Below are 26,155 nucleotides of genomic sequence, written 5' to 3'. Positions count from 1 at the left end.
GCACCAGGCCGAGCCCAGCAGGTGCAGCGCCTCACTCCACCGCACAGGCCGACTTCCCTGCCCCCCAAGACTGGCCTCCACACACACCGACAGCCACCCCAAGGGGAAGGTGTCAGTGCGCACGTCTACACTGGCTTGCCCTCCCTGATAGGGCAAATTACGACCTGTTCTGGACACTGTGCTGCCAGGGCATGAAGAGCCTGAAGTGAGGTCCAGAGTGCAGAGGACAGGAAGGGACGGGGGCTGGGAACCGTGTGGAGTACACTGCAGTGACTGTGCGAAAGCCCAGCAGTGGAAGGGACCACTTGGGGGGCAGGAAGCATCCATCCTGGGGCCACCTGGGTGACAATGCACCCCCACCTGCTCAGAACAGTATGGAGGGAGTTCCCACAACGGGTGGGAAGGTCACCTGGGCGTGCAAGGGCCCTTTCATCTGAGAACCGTGGCGATTCGAGTCTTGGATGTTGTGCCTGCTTCCCCCTTTTTTAGGGTGGGGGCACACTTCACAGCTTGTGGGATGTTAGTTCTCCAGCCAGGGTTCAAACTCGGGGCCCTTGGCAGTGAGAGCACATAGTCCTAATCACTGGCGTGTGTCCATGCACAGCGGCTCAGTCATGTCCAACTCTGAGACCCCAAGGTTCCTCTGTCCATGGAATTTTCCTGGCAAGAATACTAGAGTGGGTTGCCATTTCCTTCTCCAGGGGATCTTCCCAACCCAGGGATCGAACCTGTATCTCCTACATTGGCAGGAAGATTCTTTTACCACTGAGCAACCAGGGAAGCCCCTTAACCACTGCACCACCAGCGAATTTCTGAGTGACTTGGGGGTAAGCCAGCTCTATCTCTGGGCTGTACTGACTAGGGTAACAATACATGGTGTCCTGGAATACCTGGGCTCTGGAGCCAGCCAGACACCTGACTGTCCTTTACACACCTGAGACCACGGGCAGTTCTTTACCCTCTTTAAGCCTCAATTTCTTCAAATGACACCTCAGTAATTCTTATCTCATGGGGCTGTTAAAGAATTAAATGAGACAATGCATGTAGAACATTTAACCTGATCCCTGATTCACTCAAGGGGTTCTCCTTAAACAGCAGTCATTTTTACTGAGTCATTTCTCTTGGAGCCTCAGGTTTTCACCTGTGTGTACATACATGCTAAGTCACTTCAGTCGTATCTGACTCTTTGAGACCCTATGGACTGTAGCCCACCAGGCTCCTCTGTCCACGGGATTCTTCAGGTAAGAATACTGGAGTGGGTTGCCATTTCCTTCTCCAGGGAATCTTTCTGACTCAGGGATCGAACTCGTGTCTCTTACGTCTCCTGCATTGGCAGGTCGGTTCTTTACCACTAGCACCACCTGGATTGCTCTTTCATCTATAAAACAAGAGTAATAATGTCTAACTCTTCACTGGGTTGTTTTGAGGCCTGAGTAATATTATTATTCTCAAAGCATCTCGAAAACCAGAACATACTGCCCCAACACAAGCATTCGCTGGCACTGCACCCTCCCATCACCCGCCTCATGTCACCCCATGAGCTCTCGAGGGCAGGAGCCCCATGGGTCCATCCTCTTCCTGCAAACTGACAACTTTCAGCTCCTGCCCAGACCTTCCACCGAGCTTCAGCCTCCAATATCCATCTGCCTATTTGCTGTCTCTACTTTTGGGTGATTAACAGACTCTCTGAACCCTACCATGTCCAAAGTGAAACTCCTGGTTCCTCAGCCCCGCCCTCCAAAACACCCTGTTCCTCCCCTGCCTTCCCCAGCTCAGGAAACCACCTCGCCACCACCCAGTCGCTGAAGCCAGAGTCCCAGGAGTCACCCTTGACCTACAGGATCCATACAAAATAGCATGCTGGACCCCACCTCCACCCTCATCGCCTTCAGGGATGCCTACGAGGGCTTCCCACTCGGCTCCTTGCTTCTAGTCCATTCTACCCACAGCAGCTGGAAGGAGCTTTGTAAAGGGTCAGTTGGGGCACACTCCTAACCTGGTTAGCACCCCCCACTGCCTCTCATCATACCCAGCACAGCTTCCCAACTCCTTGATCTTGCCTACGAGACGCTGCAAAAGCCAGTCCTTCCGGCCTCTGCCACGGCTCCTCACCTCCCACCTGCCCCCCACTCACTCTGTTTCACACACTGCACCGTCCTCTGTGCCCTGAACAAGTCAGGGTGGTTTCTGCCTCAGGACCCTTGAACCTGCTGTTGCCCTTTCCCAAGCTCTCCCACTGCCTTCATGCCTGACTCAGTCAGGCCTTGACTGGTGAGAGAACAAAGGCCACCTTGTCAGTGAAACTTTTCCTGACTACCCATTGAAAGTGACTTCCTCCCGCAGTGTGGGGAAGAATGGATGCATGTGTATGTGCAGCTGAGTCCCTTCGCTGTCCACCTGAAACCATCACAACATTGTTAACCGGCCATACCCCGATACAAAATGCTTTTGGTGTTAAAATAAATAAATAAGGGTTCGATCCCCAACCCAGCATGTTGTGCAGCGCTGCCTTAAAAAAAAAAAGTAGCTTTCTCCCTCTAGGGCAGCACCCTGTTTCATTCTCTTCATCACACTTATGCTAAAACCGTCTTGTTTGGCTGGTTTGTTGACTCGTTTACCGTCTGTCTCTCCACTAGAACATAATAATGCCCTCAAGGGCAGCCCCCTCTGCCTTGTTCCCAGCTGTCCCCTCGGGGCCACGAATGAGAGCCTGGCACACACGAGGTGCTCAGTAAGTGTTAGTTGAATGAATAAATGACTATGATTCTTCCAGTCCCCTCCACTGGGGGAAGCTCTAAAGGTTGGGGTTGCAGGTGGACAGAGGTGGCTGTCTCTAGCACAAGATCTTCTATGTATACCCCCATCCCCCAGAGGCTGACCCTGCCACGTGGAGCAGCAACTGGGGCAGAACACCGTGGACAGAGCACCAGTCAACAGGGAGGAAAAACACCTACATGCCAGTTGCATATAATATCCCGTGCTGCTGTTAGTCACCAAGTTGTGTTGGACTCTTTGTGATCCTGTAGCCCGCCAGGCTTCTCTGTCCATGAGATTCTCCAGGCAACAATACTGGAGTGGGCTGCCATTCCCTTCTCCAGGAGCCCACCTTCTCAGGGGTCAGGAGACAATGACTCTTGGCAGTGGGTGTGTTTTATGTCGCTGGGCACGGTGGCTGCAAGGCTAGAAGTGCTGGTATCCATTGTGCCCGTCCCAGAATGAAAAGGAAGACAGATCCCTGGGGCCAGGTCTGATGTTCTAGGCTGGGCCTTTTCGGTGGCCTGAGCCAAATACTCCCTCTTACTCTTTAACTGCCTAGAGCAGGGGCTGTGGCCGCACTGACACCTCCTCCCACCTCATCCTTTCTTCGTGCCCACCCACTGCCTCCCTAAGCCTGCCCTGCTCTCTCTCTTTGCATTTGCCATTCCCATGCCTGGAACGCCTTCTCCACTCATCCACCTGGCAAACTCCCGCCTGTCCCTCCTCGGTGTGGATGTCACTCTCTCCGGGAAGCCTGCCCTGACTCCCTCAGACACGCCGCTCTCCTTTTCCTCTGTCGCCACCACTCCCAGCAGGTTTCTCCCAGTCACCTTTCTTCACTAGGTCCTGCCTGCCTAAAGATCTTCTCGAGCTCTATTTGCTGAGGCTGTAAGATGGAATGGGGACATCCCCCCAACTCCCCGGGCTCTCCAGAGACAAAATGATGTTTGAGCAGTGAATATAAATGTTCAATCAATGCCTCTCCTACCCCAGACATTCTGAATGACTCCCCTGGAGAGATGTCTTCCCTACCCTTGATTGAAAAGCTGCAGCAAAACATCTCTCATTGATTCAGTAAATATCTGTGAAGCCACCTTGGTAGAAGGCACCGTGCCCAGTGCTGGCCGCACAGAGTGTAAAAATTAGAGGGAGTTCTGTGGTGGCCCTGTGGTTAGGACTCTGCTTTCACCGCCAAGCACTCGGGTTCAATGCCTGGTCAGGGAACTGAGATTCCACAACACATGCGGTGCAGCAAAAAAAAGAGTCAGTGATAAAATGGTATTATAATCACCTCTTCATCTGTTCAAGATAGGAAAACGCAAGGAAGGTTCCTGCCAAGCTGACCGACGTTACTCTTTGGAAGCTGGCATTACAGGGACAGAAGTTGGACTTTCTCTTTGTACTTTATGTACAATTTCAAAGTGATAGGACTATGAATGCTTTTGACTTTCTTGCCTGCATGTGTGCTAAGTCACTTCAGTTGTGTCCCACTCTGTGCGACCCTATGGACCGTAGCCCACAAGGCTCCTCTGTCCATGGGATTCTCCAGGCAAGAATACTGAAGTGGGTTGCCATGCCCTCCTCTATGGGGTCTTGACGACCCAGGGATTGAACCCGCGTCTCTTAGGTCTCCTGCACTGGCAGGCGGGTTCTTTACCACTAGTGCCGCCTGGGAAGCCCTCTAACTTTCTTAGAACTTCTCAAACATTTCTTGGTGGCTTATTGGTGTGTCTGTTTCCCTATGAGACTGGGAGCCCCTCCAGGGACAAGGCTCTGTGTGAGTCATGCCTGCTTCTTGCCAGGGCTCAACAGAGGGACATATCTGTGAAGTGAGGGAGGGACGGAGCTGAGCAGGCGCGAGAAGTTAAATAGACCCGGCATATACAAGACACAGGCTGGGAAGAGAGTCAAGCCAGGGCCAGGCCGGCAGTGACTGCAGCAGAGCAGTGAGCACTGGAGGACGTGGTGCCCACCGTGGCCTGAGCACAGGCAGCTCGTTTCCCTGGTTCTGGGCTGCCCGGGATAAACATTTATCTGCTGGGGAAGTGAGATCATGGGGTGACGGAACTCCCAGGAAACCACCTCAGCCTAGCTTGGCACTCGCAGGGGACAGATGAAGATCAGAGCTGGGGGAAGCTGGGGCAGGCAGAGCGAGAGGAGAGGGCTGGGCAGGAGGCGGCCTGGAGAGTCAGGGTGCGGGCAGGACAGTGGGCGGCAGAGGGTCAGCCTGCTGTTCCCGGGGTCTGTGGGGAGCCTGGAGGCGCTGGCTGAACAGGAGCGTCTGCTGCTCCTGGGGCTGATGGCCTGGTTGGGTCTGCACTGGGCTGCCCTGTCCCTCCACCCTCCCTGTAGTCTGTGTTCCTTCAACAGAGATTTTCGAGGGCCTATTTTCACACAGCCTCTGGTGATCAGAAAGCAGAAAATCAAACCAGCGAGAGAAAGAGAAGTCATGGAAGACTTCCTGGAGACACAGACTCCTGGGCTGGGACTTAAAGGAAGAGGAGGAGCTGACCAGATAAAAACAGGGGGCTGACCTCCAGGTAGAAAAGAGGACAGAGATTGGAGGAGCCTAGTGAGGAGCCCTGAGCCTCAGCACTGCCTAGTGAAGAGAGGTGTGTGCTGCGAGGCAAATCGCAGGGGTCTCTGGTGGCCAGGGAGGGAGGGGTGCCAGAGAGGGGCAGAAGCCCCAGATCATGTGGTTACAGCTCTGGACTCCTCCTGGGCTGGCAATGCCCCTTGAGCTCACGGTATGACCTGAGGCAGGCGAAGTCACTTCACTCCCCTGGAGCCTCAGGCATGATGAGGGTCTCTGGATTCAGGTGGTCACGTTAGCATAGTGCCTGGTACCAAGGCCGCGTCCAACAGACTACATGGGGCAACAGTGGCGAGCCAGGCATCGGGAGGCTCTGTTTGGGAAAGTCACTATAGAGCAACGAGGCCAGATTGCTCTGTGTTGCTGAGGAACCAGACCTCGTGGCAGGAAGCGCTAAGAAGGCAGAGATGCGCTCAGTGTTAAGCCCCAAATGAGAGTGCTGGCCAGCAGTGGAGCCGGTCCATCAGAGGCTAATGGCTGCCAAGGGAACAGCCTCGCAGGCGCTGGACAGCTCCCTGGTGCAGACAGCACAGGCTGCCAGGGGATTCCTAGGGAAGGGGCGGGGAAAGAGGAGGGTCCTAGGAACAGTCTCTGTGAGAAACTCAGGGCTGTGTGGAGTTCAACAGGGTCCCTTGTCCTAAGGCTTCCTAGGCCCTTCGCTGTCCTGCAACACCAGTCACAGACTCAAATGCTATATGGAAACCAGGTGAACAGCACAGATGGGTGACATGGGCAGGTGTGGAAGGAAGGGGTGCGCCGGAGAGAGCAGCCTGTCAGAAGAGGAGGCCTGCCCAGCTTCTGCTCAGCTCCTGTCAGGGATCCTTATGGGAAGTCTGTGGGCCACTGCCAATAGTTGAATTGGCCACTGCCATGGTTGGATTGTGTTCCCTAAAAAGATATGGTGGGAATTCTAACCCCTGGTGCCTGTAACTATGACCTGGTCTGGAAACGAGGTCTTTGCAGATATGATCAAGTTAAAACGAGGTCATTAGGGTGGGCCCTAATTCAATGACTGCTGTCCTTTTACAAGGAGGGGAAATGTGGAGACAGAGACCGATATGCACAGAGAAGATGGCCATGAGATGAGAGGGGCAGAGATTGGATTCATCCATCTATGAGAAAGCCAGTGATTTCCCACACTACCAGAAGCTGGAAGAAGCAAAGAGGGATTCCCCCGAGAGCCTTCACAGAGAGCCCAGCTCTGCTGACACCTTGATTTTGGACTTCTGGTCTAACATGATGCATTTTGGTTGTTTTAAGCCACCCCATTTGTGATACTTTGTTGTGGCAGGCCTAGAAGCTAATATGGCCCCTCATATGCATGATTCCAAGTAGACCGGAAGTCTGTAGAATGGGGAGACAGAGAACGTGGCATTTCCTGACCCATAGGTCATGGGCCTCTTTCTGAAAGAGGGTCTCACTGGATGAGCCAGGGGACATGATGTGGGGACACTGATTCTAATTCTCACTCTTTCATTCGGGGCCCACACACAGGTCCTGCCCACTGAGGTGACCCCCGGTTTCTTCTGCTCTAAACTGAGGATGACATGTCAGCCTCCCAGGTGGCTGGGCCCCCGCAGCGAGGTGCACAGAAATTGGGGAGTCAAGTGCTCCCTTCACCTGGAGGGTGTGCTCCCTCCGAGCCTCGCTCTAGCCCCCCAGTGATGGGTGGCGGCGTGTCCCAAGGCTTCCTAGGGTTGCCAGGGGACTGCCCGGCCGGTGGCTGGTGGTCAGAATGGTAAATGGTACCCCGGGACCAGCCAGCCTCCTGCACTGTCTCGGGTCCTCGGCTGGGGGAGTGTGCTCCCCCGGGGGCCGCCCTTACCTGTGCTGTGAGCTGGATGGGCTGGGACAGGGTAAGCTGTGGGGTCCCCGGGGGCTGGCTGGCAGACTGTGGTGGTGGCAGGTCGCCTCCCCCGGAGGAGGAGGAGGCTGGGGCCTGCGAGGTCGAGGAGGAGGCGGAGGAGGAGGAGGAGGAAGAAGAAGAGGAGGTGGAGGCGGCGGCGGCGGCGACGGCGCTGGACTGCTGCACGGCGGCGGCCAGGAGCTGGGCCTGCGCTTGCTGCAGGAGGAGCTGCTGCTGAGCCGGCATCAGCGCCGTGAGCTGCGGGGGGTGGGGGCGGGGCCGGAGCGGGGCCGCAGGAGGAGCGTGGGAGGAGCGGAGAAGGCAGAGATGGGTTAGTTAGCGCCTCGAGCCAAGCGGGTTACCGGGCAGAAGAGGCAGGCGCGGACAGAGTGGCCGTGGGACTGGAGGGGTACCCCAGGCCACCGTGGGTCCTGTAACAGACGGAAGGCGGCTGGCGTGTTCCCCCCCGCCCCCGCACCGTCCCCGTCCCTGTGCCCCGGTACTTACCCCGGCTAGCTGGCTGCCAGTCAACATGAGTTGGGCCTGGGGCAGGTGTGGCTGAGCCGGCTGCGGGGGCGGGGGTGCTGCTGGGGCTGAGTCGCCGCTGGGGTCTTCAGCCTTGATCTGGGGGGGAGAGAGGCAGGGTCCGGGACCCCAGAATGTTAAGTGGAGGCCAGAGAGAATGCCCACCTGCGAACCAAAGAGAGGGCACGTGTGTGGCTACGCCAGCCCCGCGCTCGCACGCGAAGGAGCAGACTGGGGGGCGAAGGCAAGGTCTGCAGGGGCCGGCTAGCCGCTCAGTTTAGCCTCAGTTTCCACATCGGTCAGAAAGGTTAACACACCCTCTGCACCCAAACTCCCGACACAAGAGGGTCGCCTTCGGAGAGTGCTTTTACCCTCTTGGGGGTCAGTTCCCCATGTGCCAAATGGGAAATGATGCCTGGGGGACCCGAGGATTCTGGGTACCACATCCCTCATCTGCTTCAGCCCAAAGTACATCTCTTGTCTGTCCAGTGGAACAACATTTTGTTGGAACAAAGGGTCTTAGGTATTAAAGAAAAATCACCGCCTTAGAATATGGGTCATGAAGTCAAAGCCGAAGGAAACAGGCTGATGGCGCAAATGGGTGATTTGGGCAGGTGTGGACGGAGTGGGCTGGAAAAAGCGTGCCCGCCTGCCTGAAGGGGGCCTGACCAGCCCCCACTCTGCTCCCTGCCAGTAAAAATCTAAAGCAGAAACGCAGCAAGGTCAGCATAAGGTGTCCGCAGGCCAGATGTGGCTCAGGTCTTTTGTCAGCTTCCACCCAAGTCTGCTGAGCCCCTCCTCATCTCTCCGTGGAGTATACAGGTGCATCTGCATCCACCACGTACGACAGACCAGCTTACAGTGGTCCCTAGGTCCCTGCCTTCTTCCCCTCCTGAACAAAAAGCCAGACAATGGTGGGCTGGCCTGAGAGGTCTGTTGGTAAAAGACACATGGGGTGGGGGTGTGCGGCTTGATGGGTCCCACTCTCGGACCCAGAGGGGAATGTTAAGCATCATCCTTCAGCCCACTATCCCAACATCTTGCAAAAGAAGGTCCATAGAGGGAAAACGACTTGTGCAAGGCAACACAGCAACTTGGCAGGAGCGAGCATGGCGTTTGCAACACAGACTGAGACTCACAGACAGAGGCCCAGGAAAGGGCAAATAACAGAGAGTGAGTGGCACGCCCCAGGGGGTGGGATCCAAGGGTCAGAAAGTCTGAGGGGTGTGGGGATGCAGTGTGAAACAGTGGAACTAGAGGTCAGGGCCATGGCCGCCCTCCTGGGGAAATCATGGGCCTTCTGGAAGTCTGGTCGTGTTCTGTTTTTCGATCTGATGCTGACGACACAGGTGTTCAATTTGTGAAAATCCAGAGTTGTATGCCAAGGATCTAAGTGTGTGTCATATTTTAATGAAAGGTTTTTAAAAAACTAACACCGTGTGTCATGGTGAGAGTCTGAGGCTTCTCGGGGCTCTTTCCTTCTCTCTGGGTCTTTTAAGAAAAGTCTTCATTAGGTGCAAGGATGTCTCTAATACCTTCCAACCCTGGCTCCCCTTCCCTTCTAACAAATAGAGAACTGGTCTCAGGCTTAGACCCTACAACAGGCAAGAGTCTCTGGGTAATTTTAATAATCATTGTCTTTATTTCCATGGCAAGTGATTCTGGTTTTCCATTCATAAAATTTCCATTAAAAAAAAAAAGTTTTATTTTAGCTGTTGAGAAAGCAAGCCAGTTCATGAATTGATTATTGTTGAAGCTGAGTGACAGGTACCTGGAGGTTTGTTTTCGCTATGGTCTTCCTTCTACTTTTGTATCTGTTTCACATTTTCCATAATAAAATTTTTTTAAATTGAACCAATTTAACAAAATTGTGATGTAAATAATTATACAGGGTGGTGTGTGCATCTGTCTGACATCCTGATGGAAGCCCATGAAGGACTGCCCTGAGGGAAAGACTGACCCAGAAGAGAGGCGGTGGGATGGGGCAGCAAGGGCAGGGAGCGCAGACCAGACGTGGACAGAGGCCTGGTGGGGAAGGGAGCGGGACCTTTGCTCCCCTGGGCCCCACTGGTGTCCTAGGGGAGAAGCAGGGCTGCTGGGGGGCAGGACGGGCGGCAAAGATTTGGGGGCGGGGGTGGGGCTGGGGGCGGGGAGGGGGGCAATGGATGCTCTTGGCTCTGAGGGCAGAGGCCAGAGCCCAGCTTGAGATCAGAGTGAAGCTGGTCAGAGTCAGGGGCCTTCTCCTCGGGGTCATGTCCACGCACTCTGAACGGGACACCTGTCAAGGGGTCATCTAATCTGCCCGCCCCCACTCCCAGGCTGGAGAAGACTGAGGAGCCCAGAGTGGGAGGGTGACTTTCCCATGGTCTCAGAGCACCTCCTGGCCCCCTACCCCGGCCTCCGGCCACCACGGGTCAGGGTCAGGAGTCCTGCCCGGGCCCCCTCTGCCCCTGCGCCATCTTCAGGCCTCTGGATTGGCCAGCCACCCCCACCAGACTGGAGGGTGGAGACCCGGGTACCAGATACCCGCTGAAGCCCAGCTGTGCCCTGCAGCAGGGCCCGTCTGGATGTGCTCCATCTGGCCCCTTCCGGCCTGCCCGCTGTCCTCTCCTGCAGCATCCTCACTGGACCTGCCCGCCCCCACCTGCTCCCACTCCTGGCCTGGCCCCGAGTGTGTGCTTTGGGGGGGTGGGGGTGGGGCGGGCCCCTGTTCAGTCAGGGAAGTTGGGATGGGGGCGGGGCCCTCAGCTTCCTGTTGTTCATCGCACTGGGGCTCTGGGGGGGATTTCCCTGGCCACCCCCACCCCCCCAGGGAAGGGGAAGGAGCCCTGGTGAGTCACAGGCCTGGGGCGGGAGCCTGAGGGTGAGAAGGGGCGGGAGGAGTCCTGTCACCAAGGTGCCAGGCCCTGGGCCCACAGCAGGCATCCGGGACCCTCCATCAAATGTCATACCTGAGCGGTCACCCTGGCTGCTCTGACCGGGGCTTACCTTGGTGCTGGGGCCAGTCGGGGACACCGAGAACGGGGAGGTCTTATTCTGGGGGTTCTGCAAAGAGCAAGTGGGGGTGGGCGATGGGAACAGTGAGATGAAGCAACTTCTGATGCCCTGGCCCTGTCCCACAGAGCTCTGCTCTGCTCTCTTCTGCCCCTCTCCCCGATACCCATCCCCTGCCTCCTGACCTGATGGTTAGTGTCTGGTCCATTTCTTTCAGTGTCTGCAAAGAGAGGGACGAGGGGTGAGCTGTCACTAGCCCCTGACCCTAAAACCCCCGAGCACCCCTGCCCTATGCCTGTGGTGACCTCTGCCCTCCCTGCCCCGTTCCCCACTTACCTGGGTGCTCTGACGGGGAGTCCAGACCTTGCTTCTCGGCCTCCAGGGGCTTAGACATTCTTATTTCTGAGGACAAAGGAGGGATGCCAGTGAGGTGAGGGTGCGGAAGCCAGTAGGGCTCTGGGGCCGCTCCCCCAGCACCACCCAGCCTTTCCCCCATACCCCCACGCCCCCTGCCACCTTGCAAGTGTCTCTTTCCTGGAGACATGCCCTCTGCTCCAGGCCCCTGCCCTCCACCGGTAGGACAGGAGAGAAGCCTCTTGGTCCCTCGGAAGGTGGCACAGGGAGGGTCACCTCCAACCCCCCGAGAGACCTGGGGCAGGGCGGGAGGTGAGGTTGGCCCTTGGTCCTGGCGCGGCTCTGGCCGCCCAGGGTTGGGGGAGGCTGGTGATGCTCTGAAGGAGCGAGTCAGCCTTGGGCCTCCTCACAGCGGCCGCCCAGGCGCCCGTCCTGCCCCACCAGGTTTCGGTGAGGCGTGTTTTCCACTCTGAGTAGGGCCTGGGAGGTGTGAGGGACGGCAGCATCCCCCAGGAGCGAGTCCTCAGATCTCTGGGTGTGATTCAGCGCCCCAGGCCCCCTCCCCGGCCCACCACTTTCCCGTCCACTCCCCCCTCCGCCTCCCTTTCAGGCTGGGCGGCCCCGTTCTCATCTCTGTGACTCCAACTCCAACCCCATCCGCTTCTGCCCTGACCTTGTCCTCAGACCTAACGCTAGACTACAGCCTTACCTGGGACTGCAGCCCTTAATCCAACCTGGAGCCCCCACCCTACCAACCCCATCCCACCCTACAGTCCCGCAGGCCCAGGAAATGGAAGGAGGTGGCAAACAGGGGACCCGGAGCAAGGGAAACAACCCCATGCTCACAACGCTCCGATTCTGGTCACGGGAAGGTGAGTGCTACCAGCACAGTGCGAGATATGACTCAGAGCTCACGTTGGCAGCTGGTGCCAATATTACCCCCATTTTACAGGGGAGAAAACTGAGGTTCCAGGCAGATGGCACCTCCCCAAGAGCCCCATGAGACAGCAGAGGCACCCAGGTTGGACTGGGGTCCTCGTGACTCCGGGGCTCCTGCTTCTAATCAGTATCGCTACGGTCTGATGAACCCGTTCTAATCCCCTCCACCTCATTTCCACAGTGACTCCAACCCAGGATCACCCTGAGAGCCATTCAAACCCAGCCCTTCCTGGTCCTAGACTCCTAGTCTGGGTTTCTGACCGACGCATTTGCAATTTTCTTACCCGCGCTGATCCCCAGCCCTCGTCCAGATGGCCCGAGTCCTTCATCTGACCTCGACTCCCAGCTCGGCCTCAGACCTTACTCCCGACCCTGACTCTGATCCTAACATTTCACAACTCACTCCAAATCCCCACCAAGACCCGGTTCTATCAAAGGAGCCATCCAACGCTAACATGCTCCGTGTCCAAGACAGTTAAAGCAGGCCAGCTAGAAAAGAGACCTGAAAGAGCCTCTGCAACTGAAAAAGAAGTCCAGATATTTTGCAACTGAGGGTCACTTGACAAGGAATGCCACTCTGATTTGAAACTCCTGATTAAAAAACCAGCTCAGGGCTTCCCTTGTGGCTCAGTGGTAAAGAATCCGCCTGCCAGTGCAGGGGACACGGGTTTGATTCCTGATCCAGGAAGATCCCACATGCCTCGGAGCAACTAAGCCCAGGCACCACAACTACTGACGCCTGGGCTCTCGAGCCCGCGCTCCGCAAGCAGAGAAGCCTGTGCACCGCAACTAGGGAGCAGCCCGCGCAGCAACGAAGGCCGGGCGCCAACAGAGGGGAAAAAGGGGAAAAAGCCAGGGCGCACACTGCTGACGGGGCTGTAAACCCATCCAAGCACAGTCCAGGAAAGTTAGAGGCGCCGCTTCCCAGCACATCCTCTCCTGGCATCCACCCCAGAGGACGCAGCGTCCAGCCCACCACCGCCCCGGGCACATGTGTTCCGGGAAGCAGCCCTTTTCTAACCGCCCCCCTCCCCCGCCACTGGAAACGGCTCTGGGGCCCGTTAACCGGGGATGAGTTAACACACTGGTATGTCTGGACAGCGAAATGCTCCACAGCCCAGAAAAGAATCAGCTCCTGCATCACACACACTGAATCTCGCAAACCTGCTGCCAAGGGAAAGACGTGAGACAACAGAAGTGGACAGACAGCAGGACCCCAATTAAGGGAAACTCAGAAACAGGCAGGACGACCTCAGGTGATTAAGGTCAGATTAGTGGACACCTTTTGAGGGGTGCTGACCTGGAAAGGGTGTGAAGAAGCCTTCAGAGGGTTAGAAATGTCCTGGGAGGTGATCTGTTTGGTGGTTTGGCGGTGGGGGGGGGGGGTTCTGTACATATGTAAAATTCATCAAACTGTACAGTTAAAACCTGATCATTTTACTATATGTATGTTTTCATACACAAAAAAGAAATAAAACAAGCTAAGAATAAGCCAGCACATAGTCCTACTAAGGCATAAGCTTATGAGGTGGGGGTGGGGAGCAGGTGCCCAGATGCTCCCGGAGTTCAGGCCCTGTTGCCAGCCACTGGGGAAGGAGCATTGAGTGGTTAAGGACCCCGAGACCCAGGAGGTCACAAAGGGAGCCGAGGAAGGAGTACCCCCGCCTCCTGACCCTGGGGCATCAAGAAGCAGGAGTCCTGCCTGATCCTGGCTCTAAAATTCCCAGACTCGGCTTCCTTGGTGGCTCAGTGGTAAAGAATCCACCTGCCAATAATCCTCCTGTCACCTGCAGGAGACACAAGTTCAGTCCCTGGTCCGGGAAGATTCCACATGCCGCGGGGCAGCTGAGCCCGTGTGCCACAACTACTGAGCCTGTGCTCTAGATCCTGGGAGCCCTAACTACCGAGGCCCGAGGCCCCTAAGGCCCGCACTCCACCACAAGGGAGGCCACGGCAACGGGAAGCCGCGCATGGCAACTGGAGAGCGGCCCCTGCTCACCGAAACTAGGGAAAACCTGTGCAGGGACGAAGCCCCAGCACAGCCAGATAAAGAATAAATGACACTTTAAAGCCAAGCACATAAATCTCTTAGCCCTTGGCTCTGCTTCAGGCAACCACAAACCCGAGAGTGGCCCTACATCCCTGCCAGCATTCTGGAAAGCCATGCCCCGGCCACCTCCGCAGCCCCTCCTTCCAGCCAGTGACCATGCTGCCACCAGGAGCCCCTTCCCCAGCCGGGACCCCTTCCACGGTTCCTTGTCTCCTAAGAAAAGCCCAGGCTCCCATCTTGGCCATCAGGGTGTGACCCTCGTCACCCTCCGCTGCCCATCTCTTAGCACTCATGCACCTTTCTCTTCAGTCATGCTGGCATCGCCCTCTGCTTGACGAGGGGCAGGGGGCAGGGTTCCAGGCTGTACAGGTTCTTTCCTCCCCACCTCGCCAGTGAATGCCCCTCCTGCTCACGGACCGGGGTGGCCTCGGGCCCCACCTCCACCCCAGAGGGCCCGTGCTCATCCTCGGCCTCTGCTGTGTGCTGAGCTGTACCCCTCGACATTCCTCTCTTGGATTCCTAACCCCCAGTAACTCAGACTGTGACCGTCTTTGGAAACAGGATCTTTACAGAGGTAATGAAGCCAAAATGAGATCAGGCCCCACGTACAGATCAGGGCCTCAGGCTAGGCCCTGATCCAGGTCGACTGGTGTCCCTAAAAAGACGAGAAGACTGGGACACGGACAGGCACAGAGGGAAGACCAGGTGAGGACCCAGGGAGCCGACGGCCACCCTAAGCCAAGGGGGGAGGCCTCGGAACAAACTAACCCCGCTGACAGCTTGACCTTGGACTTCCAGCCTCCAGAATTTTGAGAAAAATAATTTCTATCGTGTAAGCCATCCTGTCTGGGGGTACTTTGCTGTGGCAGCCCTAGCCAACTAAGGCAGCCTCTCCTCACCAACCCAGCCCCGAGCCTGCAGGGCTGTGGTCACCTGTGCCCTTGTCCTTCCCCACTGATCAGCGGACAGGCCTGGGCTGACTCACTGCTGGGTCCCCGGCGTCACCCAGCTTGGGAGCCCAGGTTATAAACATCTGTGCCTCTCTGCGGCTCCCTCTGTCTCTTACTTGTTCCTGCCTCTGTCCTGCTCTCTCTCTGTCACGTAAAGAGCCTTGGCATGGGCTGGTCCCTCGGCCTGGAACGCTGTTTCCCACTCTGTCTGCCTGGCAACCTCCTACTTATCTTTCAGGACCCAGCACAGGCTCCGTCCTCCTTGAAGTCACCACCGTGATGACTTCAGGTGGGGGGTCTCTGCCCTCTTCCCTCCACCCTGGCACCACCTACCCATCACTGTCCTAAGGGCTGCAGCCATCTGGGCCCCAGAATGTCTCCCCCATCAGGCTAGGAAGCCCTCAGGGCAGGGCTGACTCATCTGGGGTCCTCAACAGGCTGCGTGGGTGGGATGAGCAGGGCCGCCCTGCTCCCTCCCCTCCAGGCCTTTGCCTCTGCTCCCCTCCCACCTGGGATGACCCCTTCCTTCTTGACTAGCAAACTCCTGCTCCTCTTTAAGGCTCCAGCTCCACGTCACCTCCTCTGTGAGGTCTTCCTGGACTGCCCAGGTGGTCAGTGCCTCTCTCGTCTGGGCTCCCTTTGCCCCAACACACCCTGACTGCCTGGGCAGTGACCCCTACTCTAGACCGTGGGCTCCTTAGGGCCCAGACTGGAGTCACCACTGCACAGTCTGGGACTCTGTCTTTGGAATGAACGAATGCAGGAAAGGATCCTCTCTCTGTGGTTACCTGACCTTCGACCCTCAGCCCCAGGCCCCCAGGGGCTCCCACCTGACCTTAACCCTTTAAGGTCACCTCCCCTCTGGAGGAACGGTGGCTGTAGAGGCAAACGTGGTCTGAGGGGAACTCTCTACCACTGTTTCCCCAATCCTGCCCCCACCTCCAGCTCCCACACAGCCCACACACCCCTGCAGCATCGGCTGGGCGACAGCAGAATGGCCAGAGCGGCCCATTCCCAGGCCTCTGCCCTCCCCTCTCCTCTTCCTTCATCGAGCCCAACCCAAGAGGAGGGTCTCATCAAACCATCCCCACCAGGGATGAACTGGGGGGGACTCCATTTCCACCATGAACCCAAAGCTTCAGTGATGTCTTCATGGGGACTCAGGGTATGGTGACCCTGGCAAGAGGCTCGCTGAGACCCCATCCTGCAGGCTCTCTCGTTCCCTCTCTCTCTCAACTCTAGACAAAGACTCATGCCCAATGCCACCCCATAACACTCTGGCATAGTGTTATGGCACAAGGTGAAACCTAAGTGTCCTAATTTTTTCAAGCCTCCTTCCAGGTGACTCTAATTGGCTCTAACGTCCCCCCCCCCCACCTTCAGAAGTGCCCCCTCAAAGCCTCATTCATCTGCACAGAAAGTCTGGGTGGCTGCTTAGGGTCACCCCTCCCTCCTCCCATCACAGGCAGCATGCGACTTTTCAGAGGAATGGGCAGGAAAAAGCCCTGTAGGACCCAGCGGGGCCCCTGGGTCTCACCGCCGCGGGTCAGACCCGCCCAGGGCTGCCCCGCCCCTGGGCTCTGCCCGACTGCCCCAGGCCTGGGGCCCTGGGTCCCCTCCGCCCCCCCTCCCTCCCCGGACTTTCACTTCTCCTCTGCAGTTCCCCCAGCCGGTTTTAGCAGACTTGGGCCAGCTTCTCGTTAGCACTTACCGAAAACGGGGCTAAATATAGAGGGCCCAAGGGCTGCCCCTCACCCCTCCCAGCCCCGCTTGGCCTGTCCCTTGGGTCCCCGGCCTCCAAAGCCCACAAGCAAGGCTGGGGCCTGGGAGCCCCTGTGGGCCGGGTGGGCGCTGCCGGGAACCTCTGCGCGCCCACTGGCCCAGCCCGGCCTCCCCGGGAGCAGCGTTTCACACCCACACCCCACAGCTGTCCCTGGGGCGGCCTCCAGGGAGCGAACACTCCTGGGTGTTAGGGAGGAGGATGCAGACACAACAAGAGCGGTGGCCCCGCAGCTGTGCTGACAGGAGCTGCCACGGAGCGTACACACCACAGCCTCAGCCAGGCGGGGCCCCGACACGGACCGAGCCCCATGCAAACGCACAGGGGACAGGTGCGCGAATCCCAGACAGGAATGTGTGCAGATGAAGACGCAAGCCCAGACACAACGACACCAGCAGATATGCAAAACGCACGCCCAGACGTGTGTGGGCACACCTGCCTGTACACACACTTGCACACCGAGTCACCCCCAGACACGTACACACGCACATCCCAGAGTCACTCGCAGACAGAGGCACAGATAGACACAGACGTGCATACACACATACACACCCAGGTCACTCAGATAGACACACACCAGATGTACACACACACATAGCGTGACAGAGACAGGTACACACTCACACCCAGGTCATTGAGATAGACACACCAAGATGTACATACACAAGCTGTGCACACTCACTCAGACTCATTCAGACACACAGACAGCTACACACTCACACACCCAGAGTCATTCAGACACACAGAGAAGTACACACACACATACACACACCCAGAGTCACTCACACATACAGACAGCTACACACACACACACACACAGAGTCACTCACACATACAAACAGCTACACACTCACACACACAGTCACTCACACATACAAACAGCTACACACTCACACACCCAGAGTCACTCAGACACACAGAGAAGTACACACACACACACACGCACATCCCAGAGTCATTCACAGACAGAGGCACAGATAGACACAGATGTGCATACACACATACACACCCAGGTCACTCAGATAGACACACACCAGATGTACACACACACAGCGTGACAGAGACAGGTACACACTCACACCCAGGTCATTGAGATAGACACACCAAGATGTACATACACAAGCTGTGCACAGATAGATACAGATGTGCATATGCACACACATCCGGGTCACTCATACAGACAAAGATGTACTCACACAAGATATGCACACACACATACACCCAGAGTCACTCAGACATAAAGGCAGACTCAAATGTATACATACACACAGTCACTAGACAGACATACAGAGATGTGTACACACACACAGGTCACTCGACACACAAACACACGTGCACCTACTCACACTCCCAGAGTCCCCTCCTCCTGGGAGATGGCCAGGGTGCAACCCAGAATCCAGTCCAGAGATGTGGAGCCCGAGACCGAGCAGGAGGCATGACCTGCTCAAGACCACACATGTGTTAATTCACATCCAGGCTGGGGCGCCCAGGCAGGCCTTGCAGGCTGGGCGATTCTCTGAGAAATGCCAAATAAAGGGGCTAACCCAGCACCTGATAAAGCCACCACTGCCCCAGACAGGGAAGAGACAGTATGCACACATTATCCTGTGTGGATACCCTGGGTCGCTGTGTCTGCGCTGTGCACACATGTGAACATGTGCGCACACACACACACATCCATAGTTGCACATACAGTCACTTCAGTAAATCATCACATCACACAGCATCCTGCAAGTAACCTTCCTTCTACCTCAGCCCCCCCTTGCCTCCCTTGCCTACTCATACCCACTCATCCTTCATCTCAGACCAGACATGCCCTCCTCCAGGAAGTCCTTTCTGATGCCCCATTAGCTGAATTGGGCAAGTCTTCTGGGCTTGCCCAGTGCCCTGTGCCTCCTGCATCCCAGCTCTCACCCGTCTGCCTGTGCTTCCTCCCTTATCTGGTGACAGGTTTGTCTCCGTTCCTGAACCAGGCACTCCAGGAAGACAGACCCAGAACTGCCTTCTTCAGTAGTATTTCCAACATCCAGCACAGAACTGCTCCGTAAATACGTGTTGATGATGGATCACAGGACACCCGCAAAAGCTGATGCACACAGACGCAGGCCAAACCAAGATTCAGTCCCACAAACACCCACAAATGGGACACATCCCCACGGTCAGAACTATAGGGCCACAAACAAAACACCCTTGAAGTATGGACACTGGCCATGGTCCAGGCCCCACTATTACTGTATTACCTCACTTAACTCTTCCATCCGCACCGCCTAGAGCATCATTATGCAGAGATGGACACGTTATGCCAAGTGAGTCAACATGTACAAGTCACTTTGTACAGCCCTTGGCGGACAATGTTCGCTCAGTCCGCTGACACTTGGTGAGCGAGGTGGTTCATAAACACACAAACGTATCATAAATTTTCAGGGGTGATGAGTACCATGAAGAAAAGACAGAACAGGGTGAGGGGCCCCAGAGTGACGGGACTGGCTGCCCGTTTAGATGGGGAAAGCAGGGGAGGCCACCCAAGAAGGGGACATCGGAGGTGAACGAAGTGAGGAAGTGAATCAAGAGAGCCTTGCCAAGGCTATCCCACAGTGCCGCACACACAGCCCCTCGCACACGCACACCTGACAGTCATATATAGAAAACGCAGAACCACTGTTCACACGCACGTACACAGAGGTCCAGCCCCCAGGCAGTCCTCTCCCAGGATCACGCACGTCGCCCACCCGCCGGTCCTGTGTATGAGAGCAGGAGACTAACACCTGGCTCCATCCTCCTCCCCCGGACCCCTCAGGACAAGGAGCGGCAGGGGAAGAGAAGAGGGCTGAAGCCCCCCAGGGCTGATGCGAAAGGGGAGGGGAAAGAGGAGCTGGGGGTGGGGACGCAGGATGGGGAGAGGGGCAGCTGCTGAGGCACAGAGTCAGAGAGCAGAGGAGCAGCCAGAGAGGAAGGGCAGGCCGAGCCAGAACGAACCCCAGGGTGCTGTCTGTGCGCCCCGGCCCCTTACCTGGAGCCCCCATGCTGGAGTGAACCATGCTGCCCGCCCCGCAGGGCTGGGGGAACAACTGTGTCATCTCCCCGCCCTCTCTGGGGGCCAAGCTCTCGCTGCCGGAAGTCACCCAGGGAGGAAACCACAGGGTCCGCCCCCTTCGGAAGGGAAAATACCCGTGCCCGAAGGCCCACCCCAGCCGGCAGCGGACCCCAAATCATGTTGTGTGTGTGTGTGTGTGTTGGGGAAGTGGGGGTGGGGGGAGGTAGCGCGCAGGGAGGCTGGAAGAGCTGACTCTGCAGCTGTACCCCCAGGAGGTGCGCCCTGCCCCTCCGCCGCCTCCACCCGGCCGGCACATCTGGAGCAGGGCTTGTGGGTCTGGGAGAGAAGGTGGACCCAGAACACGACACTAAAACACTGGCTAGGAGTTTGGGGCGGGCCTTTCCCAAGGCTAGGCCCTGCCTGTCACACCTGACAGGCATCATCTCTGAAGGTGCTATCTGCCCCCATTTTACAGACAAAGACTGAGGACCAGAGAAGTGAGGTGGCCTGTCTAAGGGCTCAGAGGCAAGAAGCGTTGAAGCCAAGAAGCAGGGCAGGAGGAGGCTTCCGCAGACTGTGGCCAACGGGGAACCCAGCCGCACCTCTTCCCACAGGTGAGGCGTCCGCGGCCACCACTGGGAGAAGAGGTACCCATGGGCAGTGGTAGGGCCGGGCCTTGCCCTGGAGCGGCAGGAGGTCCGCCAGAGGGCAAAGCCGGCGCCGGAGGTGGCTGGGGTGGAGGGAAGTACCGGGTCCCAGGGCCACGGGCTAGCCCTTCGCGCTGCGGCGCTCGCGGCCCAACGCTTCCCTCCGTGGCCGCCAGAGGGCGGCAGCGCTCAGCCAGTGGGCCAGAGGGCGGGGCCGGCTGCGGAGGAGGCGCCCCGCCCTCCGCCCCTCCCCTTCCCCCGCCCGCCCCCGCGCGCACACCTGCGAGGGTCACACAAAGGCGCAGGACTCCCCGCGCGCGGCGGCGCAGACAAAGGCGCGGCCGAGCCCGCTGCCCTCTTCCGTCTCCCCGCGCGCGGTCCGAGGCTGCTGGGCCGCCTGGTGCCTCCAAACAGCCCACCTGCTCGCTCCGGGCCCTGCAGGACTCGCTGCGCCCCTACCCTACGCTGGCTGACCCCCAGAGCACGCGCGCGCACACGACGGCTGGACTCCTATACACACGCTTAAGTGTTTTTACACGGGGACCCCAGAACTTCACACACACGTGTGCACATCCAGACACATGGAAACACTCCTTGGTGCCCAGGCCCTGACAACAACACTACTCGCGTGTGCCCAGAACCCTCTGCTCTGTCATGCGGGCACACGGGCACGGCTGTACAAGTATACCCAGGCATACTTCCCGGCCATGTGTGCCCACGTTCACACCCATGCACACTCACGCAGGTTAGTGTGAGTGCCTTCAAGAGTGCCTTTCTGCCTGTACACAGGCCCTGTGCAGCCCAGGCACGCCCAGGCAGGCAGGCCCACACCATGAGAATGATGGTGGTCCTTACATCTGCACAGAGGGGACAGTGGCCCCACCAACTACACTCATAACATTCCGTATTGTGAAAGCCATTCCTCTGAGCAGATTCGGAGACCCTGCAGCATCCACTGGCTTCACCTCAGACCTCCTGCCCCCGGGGCCCACCTCTTTGCCTCTCTCTCTCTCAGATGGCAGGATTTCTATACGGGAGGGTCAGGTATCTGGTGGATGATGGCACTGGAGCCTTGTCTTGAAGCTGCATTTGCCCACTAAACTCTTTTATTTAGGATTTATGTTTTGGAAGACTTGGAAATAAGGGTAATAAGGACTTTATAGAGGGAGCAAAACCCCACCAAAACCCCCCCGCCCCGTGCTCCACAGTCAACAGCATCCTTGTCAGGAGGGAGCTCCGGGTGGTAACTTAGAGAAGGGAGAGATGCACCCTCTGTTTCCGGTGCTGCCCTCCCAGGCCTGCGGCTGAGAGGTGGAGCTGGGGACAGCCTTTCGTGGCCCCCCTACCTGTGGTGGGTGAAATCACCCCACCCGTCTTGCCTCTCAAGCTGACTCCACTATTATCACCTCTGGCAGACCAGAATTGAGTCCCTGAGCTGGAGTCGAGGCATCTTGAAGAAGGATGGGCCTGAGACTTCCACCTGCCCAGGAGAGGACAGAGGGGCTGAGTTAGGGGCACACTGGGTGGGCAGGGCCTGGCAGCCAGGAACGGGGACGCCCAGGCACGGGAGATGGTGGCCGTTTAGCTGGAGACGAGGCCTCAGGCCAAGTTGAGCCAGGCAGGTAGGGCCTGGGAGCTGGGGAGCAGCGGGGGCCACTGGGGGTGCAGGGATCCTGGGAGGGAGGCGGCGCAGGGGAGACCAGGCTGGGCTCAGGGCTGAGCGGTAATTAAAGGAGACGTAGGGGGCTCCCCAGGGCCAGCGGGGCTGGTAACTGACACGCGGGCCCCATTGCTCCGCTCATATTTCTCACCAGATCGATACGTTTGACTCCCGACAAGACAATAATCGCTTGTACGCGGCCGGCGAGTCGATCAAATACATTATTAGAGCGAGGTCCCCTGGGGGCCCGGCGGGGAGTGGTGGGGGGAGCAGCCAGCCCACCGGGGACAGCAGAGCGAGATTCTTCACCCCTCAGGGGCCCCAACCATGGCCTCTTCTTCTCAGCTGCCCCGGGGGACCCTCTCTGTGGCTTGGCTCCCCAGCCTCTTTCTGCATCCCGCTGTGTCTGGCGACCTCTTCGCTCAGCCCCCGCCCATGTCCCTGCTCCGCATGGGGACCCCCAGTCATGTCCCTGCTCTGCATGGGGACCCGAGCAGGGTTTCCTTTAAGTGCTGCCTCATCTCTGGGGCTGTAGCATGTAGGAGCTCAGAGAGGGACCCAGGCTGGCAGGAGACAAGGAGACCGGGTTGCCTATGAGTTGACAGCCGAGCCAGAAGGTGAGCTCGGGTCTGAGATTCATCGATATTAACCTTCCTTTGCATCTCAGCGTTCTGCCTTCAGCAGAGCCCAAGGAGGGCCGCCTCTGCATGGTGAGGCGGGTCGGTGGGGGGGACGGTCAGGGAAAGCTGACTTAGGGACCCAGACACAGAGGAAAGCAGAATGAGGGGTGGCAGACAGACACATAGACTGAAGTATGTCTGGCTGGTCCTGCTGCAGGGTCATGCAATCCTCCGAGTAAGGCCCCCGATACTCTGGAATCAAACCCCGCCTGCCCCCTCACCCCGGGCACTGCCTGTCCACCTCTTCCTGACTTCTGGGCTCAAGCCTTCGTTTCCTGTTTACACACCTCCTTCATTCTCAGCCTTGCATTCAGAGCTGCACAAAAACAGACAGTAAGTCAGATCTGGCCTGTGGGCCATAGTTTACCAACCCCAGGCTGAGACCATTTACCTGCAGTATAATCAGTGATATTTGTTTAATGTATTTAATTGCTAAGTCATGTCCAAGTCTTTTTGCGACCCCATGGACTATAACCCTCCAGGTTCCTCTGTCCATGAAATTTTCCAGGCAAGATTACTGGAGTGGGTTGCCATTTCCTTCTCCAGGGGATCTTCCTGACCCAGGAATGGAACCCATGTCTCAAGCATTGGCAGGTAGATTCTTTACCGCTGTGCCACCTGGGAAGCCCCCAAGCTTTTCCTGCGTGTCCCTTACAGCCAAGCTGTGAGCTGGGTGCTGAGGACTTAGAAGAGAACTGGATCTGAAATCTGCCCTCAGGGAGCTCACAGTCCAAGGGGGAGACTGGATTTGATGGGAGTTTTCTGATATTCCACAAGTGACTCAGAAAGTATCCAATAAATGCTAGTCAAAGATGAATCCCAAGACATAGACTTGAGGTTGGATTTGATGTTGTAGGTGGAAAGATTCTGAGCAGGAAGAGTCTGTATAAGAGAGGTCCACTGGGGACTGGTGTGAGAGCAGGCTGGTGGGTAGAAGCTGGAGATGACCAGAGGAGAGGCTGGGACAGTGGTCTAGACAACAGCAGAGAATGTGGCCATGAGGATGCAGATGAGAGTATGAGTTTGAGTGAGAGTCTTGAGGACTTTGGTGGACTTGCAAGCAGGCAGCTGAGCAGGGTGGATGGGTGGGTGCTCAGGCCATCACTGATGGACACTGGGAAGGGGAGCAGATTTGGGGAAGATGCTTACGTCAGTGCCGGGGATTGGGGGTTGGGGGGAGGTCAGCAAGGTCTATGGACCAGGAAGGCAGCAGATGCTGAATAAATTCACATTGTCACAAACACTCCTCATGCAGCTCCTGCCTACCACCAGTTTCCCAGACCCACCAGAAATCCCAGGAATTCACCACACACAAAAAGAAATTAGGAAGCATCATGGCCCAAAGAAGATAAAAGTCAGAAGACCAACAGCTCCCCATTCTGAACTTGGCCATCTGGTGGCACAGGGCCAGCCCCCCACAATCTCCGGGCCTCCATTTCCCCACCTAAAAGTGGGAGGTGGGCTGGAGGAGCATTCTAAGACTTCTTCAAGCTGTTAACATTCTGTGGCTTGAAAGGGACAGGAGCAGGCAAGATGGACTGATGGCTCCATTAGCAGCCACGTTCACACAGCTGGCCTGGGTGGACCCTGAGTCTCTCTGACCCCAAAGCCCACGCCAAGACTGCTGTCCTGGGCTTGCGGCTCCTTACTTGGGCTTGTACATGTCCCAGGCTGTAGGCTGTCCCGGAACAGACCCACCAGGACATCGAAACAGGCAGGTGCCGGGCCCTGGGCCTCCCCTGAGGAGGCTCTGCCCTGGGCACAGGAGCCCCTGCCTACCCCTAGGCTGCAGACTCTGCTCCAGCCCAGACTTCCCGCTCACCAGCACCAGCACCAGCACTGACTCTGCAGGCTGATGGCGCTTTCCTTCCTCCCAGCCCAGGGAGCTGTCCAAAGGCTGAAATGCAAGGGCCCTCGTAGTAGTCCAGAAGCCCTCCAGTAACCCTGCTGCTGTCTCCAGGAAAGCCCAGCCTGCTCACCATGGATGGCCTCCAGGCACCCGCGGGACTTCACTTCTCCTAACGAGAGCACTGTGTGCCTGCCACACCAGAGAAAGCCAAGTCTGTCCCCACCTGGGGCCTCTGACCTTGCCGACCCGTCCCCTAGAATGCTGTTCCCCATCTCTTCCCTTTCCTCTGACCCTTCAGGACTTAGCTCAAAGGCCGCCTCCTCCCAGAAGCCCTCCCTCAGCCACTCTCCACTCCAGCTATTGCTCAGTTGCTAAGTCGTGTCCGACTCTGCGACCCCATGGACTGCAGCACGCCAGGCTTCCCTGTCTGTCACTGTCGGCCGGCGTCTGCTCGGGCTCATGCCCCTCGAGCCAGTGGCCAGTGTTCTCTTTGTAGTGCTGTCTGCAGCTCAGGCGCTGTCACCTTGCCTTACTGTTTCCCCCTATGAAATGTAAGCTCTCTGAAAGCAGGTGGTTTTTTTTGTCTTGTTTTCTGCGGTATTCCCTTCTGAAAGGGACACACCACGCGCTTAGATGCTATTTGTTGAATGAATGGATTCTTCCAGGCTCCCAGAGCCCACAGAATGAAATCCAGGGCTGTCTTTCCAAGCTCAAGTGGACATGGGCCTCTGCCAATCTCCATGGGCAAATTGCCTTCAGAGCTCACCTTCTTCCTCTGGGTTCAGCAACTTGGGGTTCCCTATGTACCCATCCTCTGAACTTCCTGTGTTTGCTGGGCAAATTCTACTGGCCTCTACAGCCTCAGCTCAAATCTCTCCTCTCTGGAAGCTGTCTCTGACTCCACAGGAGGCCTGCTTAATAGTGATGGCCTCAGTCTTCCCACAGTTCAGGCATCTTGGGCTTGGCACTAATCGTACTGCATTGAAATTACTTCCCAATGAGGCTACCCTCACAGGCAGGGCTGGAGGGCAGGGTGGGGTTTCATTCATTTTTGTAGAATGGAGTCCAGCACTGGTCTGCAGATAAGCCCCGTTGAATAAGGACACCTGCCCCGTAGACTGTGACACTTTGTAGAGCTGGATGTGAGCACTAGCGCTTCCCAGGTGGCGCTAGTGGTAAAGAACCCAGCTGCCAGTGCAGGAGACACAGAGATGTAGATTAGGAAATGGCAACCCACTCCAGCATTCTTGCCTGGAGAATCTCAGGGACAGAGGAGCCTGGCGGGTTACAGTCCATGGGGTCGCAAAGAGTTGGACACGACTGAAGCAACTTAGCATGCAAGCACTGATCTGGGAGTCAAACATTTGAGAGCCTGGAAACTGGTCTTTCCATTCACTTGCTGTATGACCCTGGGCAGGTGATTTCACCTCTCTGAGCCTCTGAGGATTCTCATCTTTGAAAAGGGGGCAGTAACATGGGCTGATCAGTGGTAAAGAA

General features: G+C 57.1%; 1 protein-coding gene and 1 long non-coding RNA gene across 23 annotated transcripts in view; one reads left to right on the top strand and one right to left on the bottom strand.

Annotated features, from left to right (window-relative positions):
* Positions 1–19,902, bottom strand: part of POU2F2 (POU class 2 homeobox 2) — a 30,769-nt gene extending 10,867 nt beyond the window's left edge. For 9 of the 21 annotated variants that reach the window (XM_061388428.1, XM_061388431.1, XM_061388429.1 and 6 more), the window contains exons 1-6: positions 19,799–19,902; positions 11,052–11,117; positions 10,901–10,935; positions 10,710–10,766; positions 7,704–7,886; positions 7,176–7,454 (exon numbers count right to left, since the gene is read on the bottom strand). In XM_061388428.1, coding sequence (XP_061244412.1) covers positions 7,176–7,454; positions 7,704–7,886; positions 10,710–10,766; positions 10,901–10,935; positions 11,052–11,117; positions 19,799–19,865 — 687 coding nt within the window. In that variant the 5' untranslated portion in view covers positions 19,866–19,902. The remainder of the gene's footprint in view (positions 1–7,175; positions 7,455–7,703; positions 7,887–10,709; positions 10,767–10,900; positions 10,936–11,051; positions 11,118–19,798) is intronic. The other 12 variants (XM_061388434.1, XM_061388439.1, XM_061388446.1 and 9 more) reach the window with 3 other exon arrangements.
* A 39-nt stretch (positions 19,903–19,941) lies between these two features.
* Positions 19,942–25,227, top strand: LOC133230677 (uncharacterized). 2 transcript variants are annotated; one of them, XR_009730943.1, is made up of 3 exons: positions 19,942–20,006; positions 20,298–20,436; positions 24,687–25,227. It is a non-coding gene; the product is annotated as an uncharacterized LOC133230677 (long non-coding RNA). The 2 variants fall into 2 exon arrangements; XR_009730942.1 differs by lacking the exon at positions 19,942–20,006 and having other exon boundaries at positions 20,030–20,436.
* Positions 25,228–26,155: the final 928 nt, after the last annotated feature.

Source organism: Bos javanicus, chromosome 18 (assembly GCF_032452875.1).
Source record: "Bos javanicus breed banteng chromosome 18, ARS-OSU_banteng_1.0, whole genome shotgun sequence".
Lineage (NCBI taxonomy): Eukaryota > Metazoa > Chordata > Mammalia > Artiodactyla > Bovidae > Bos > Bos javanicus.
This window is presented reverse-complemented; position numbering and strand designations above follow the sequence as displayed.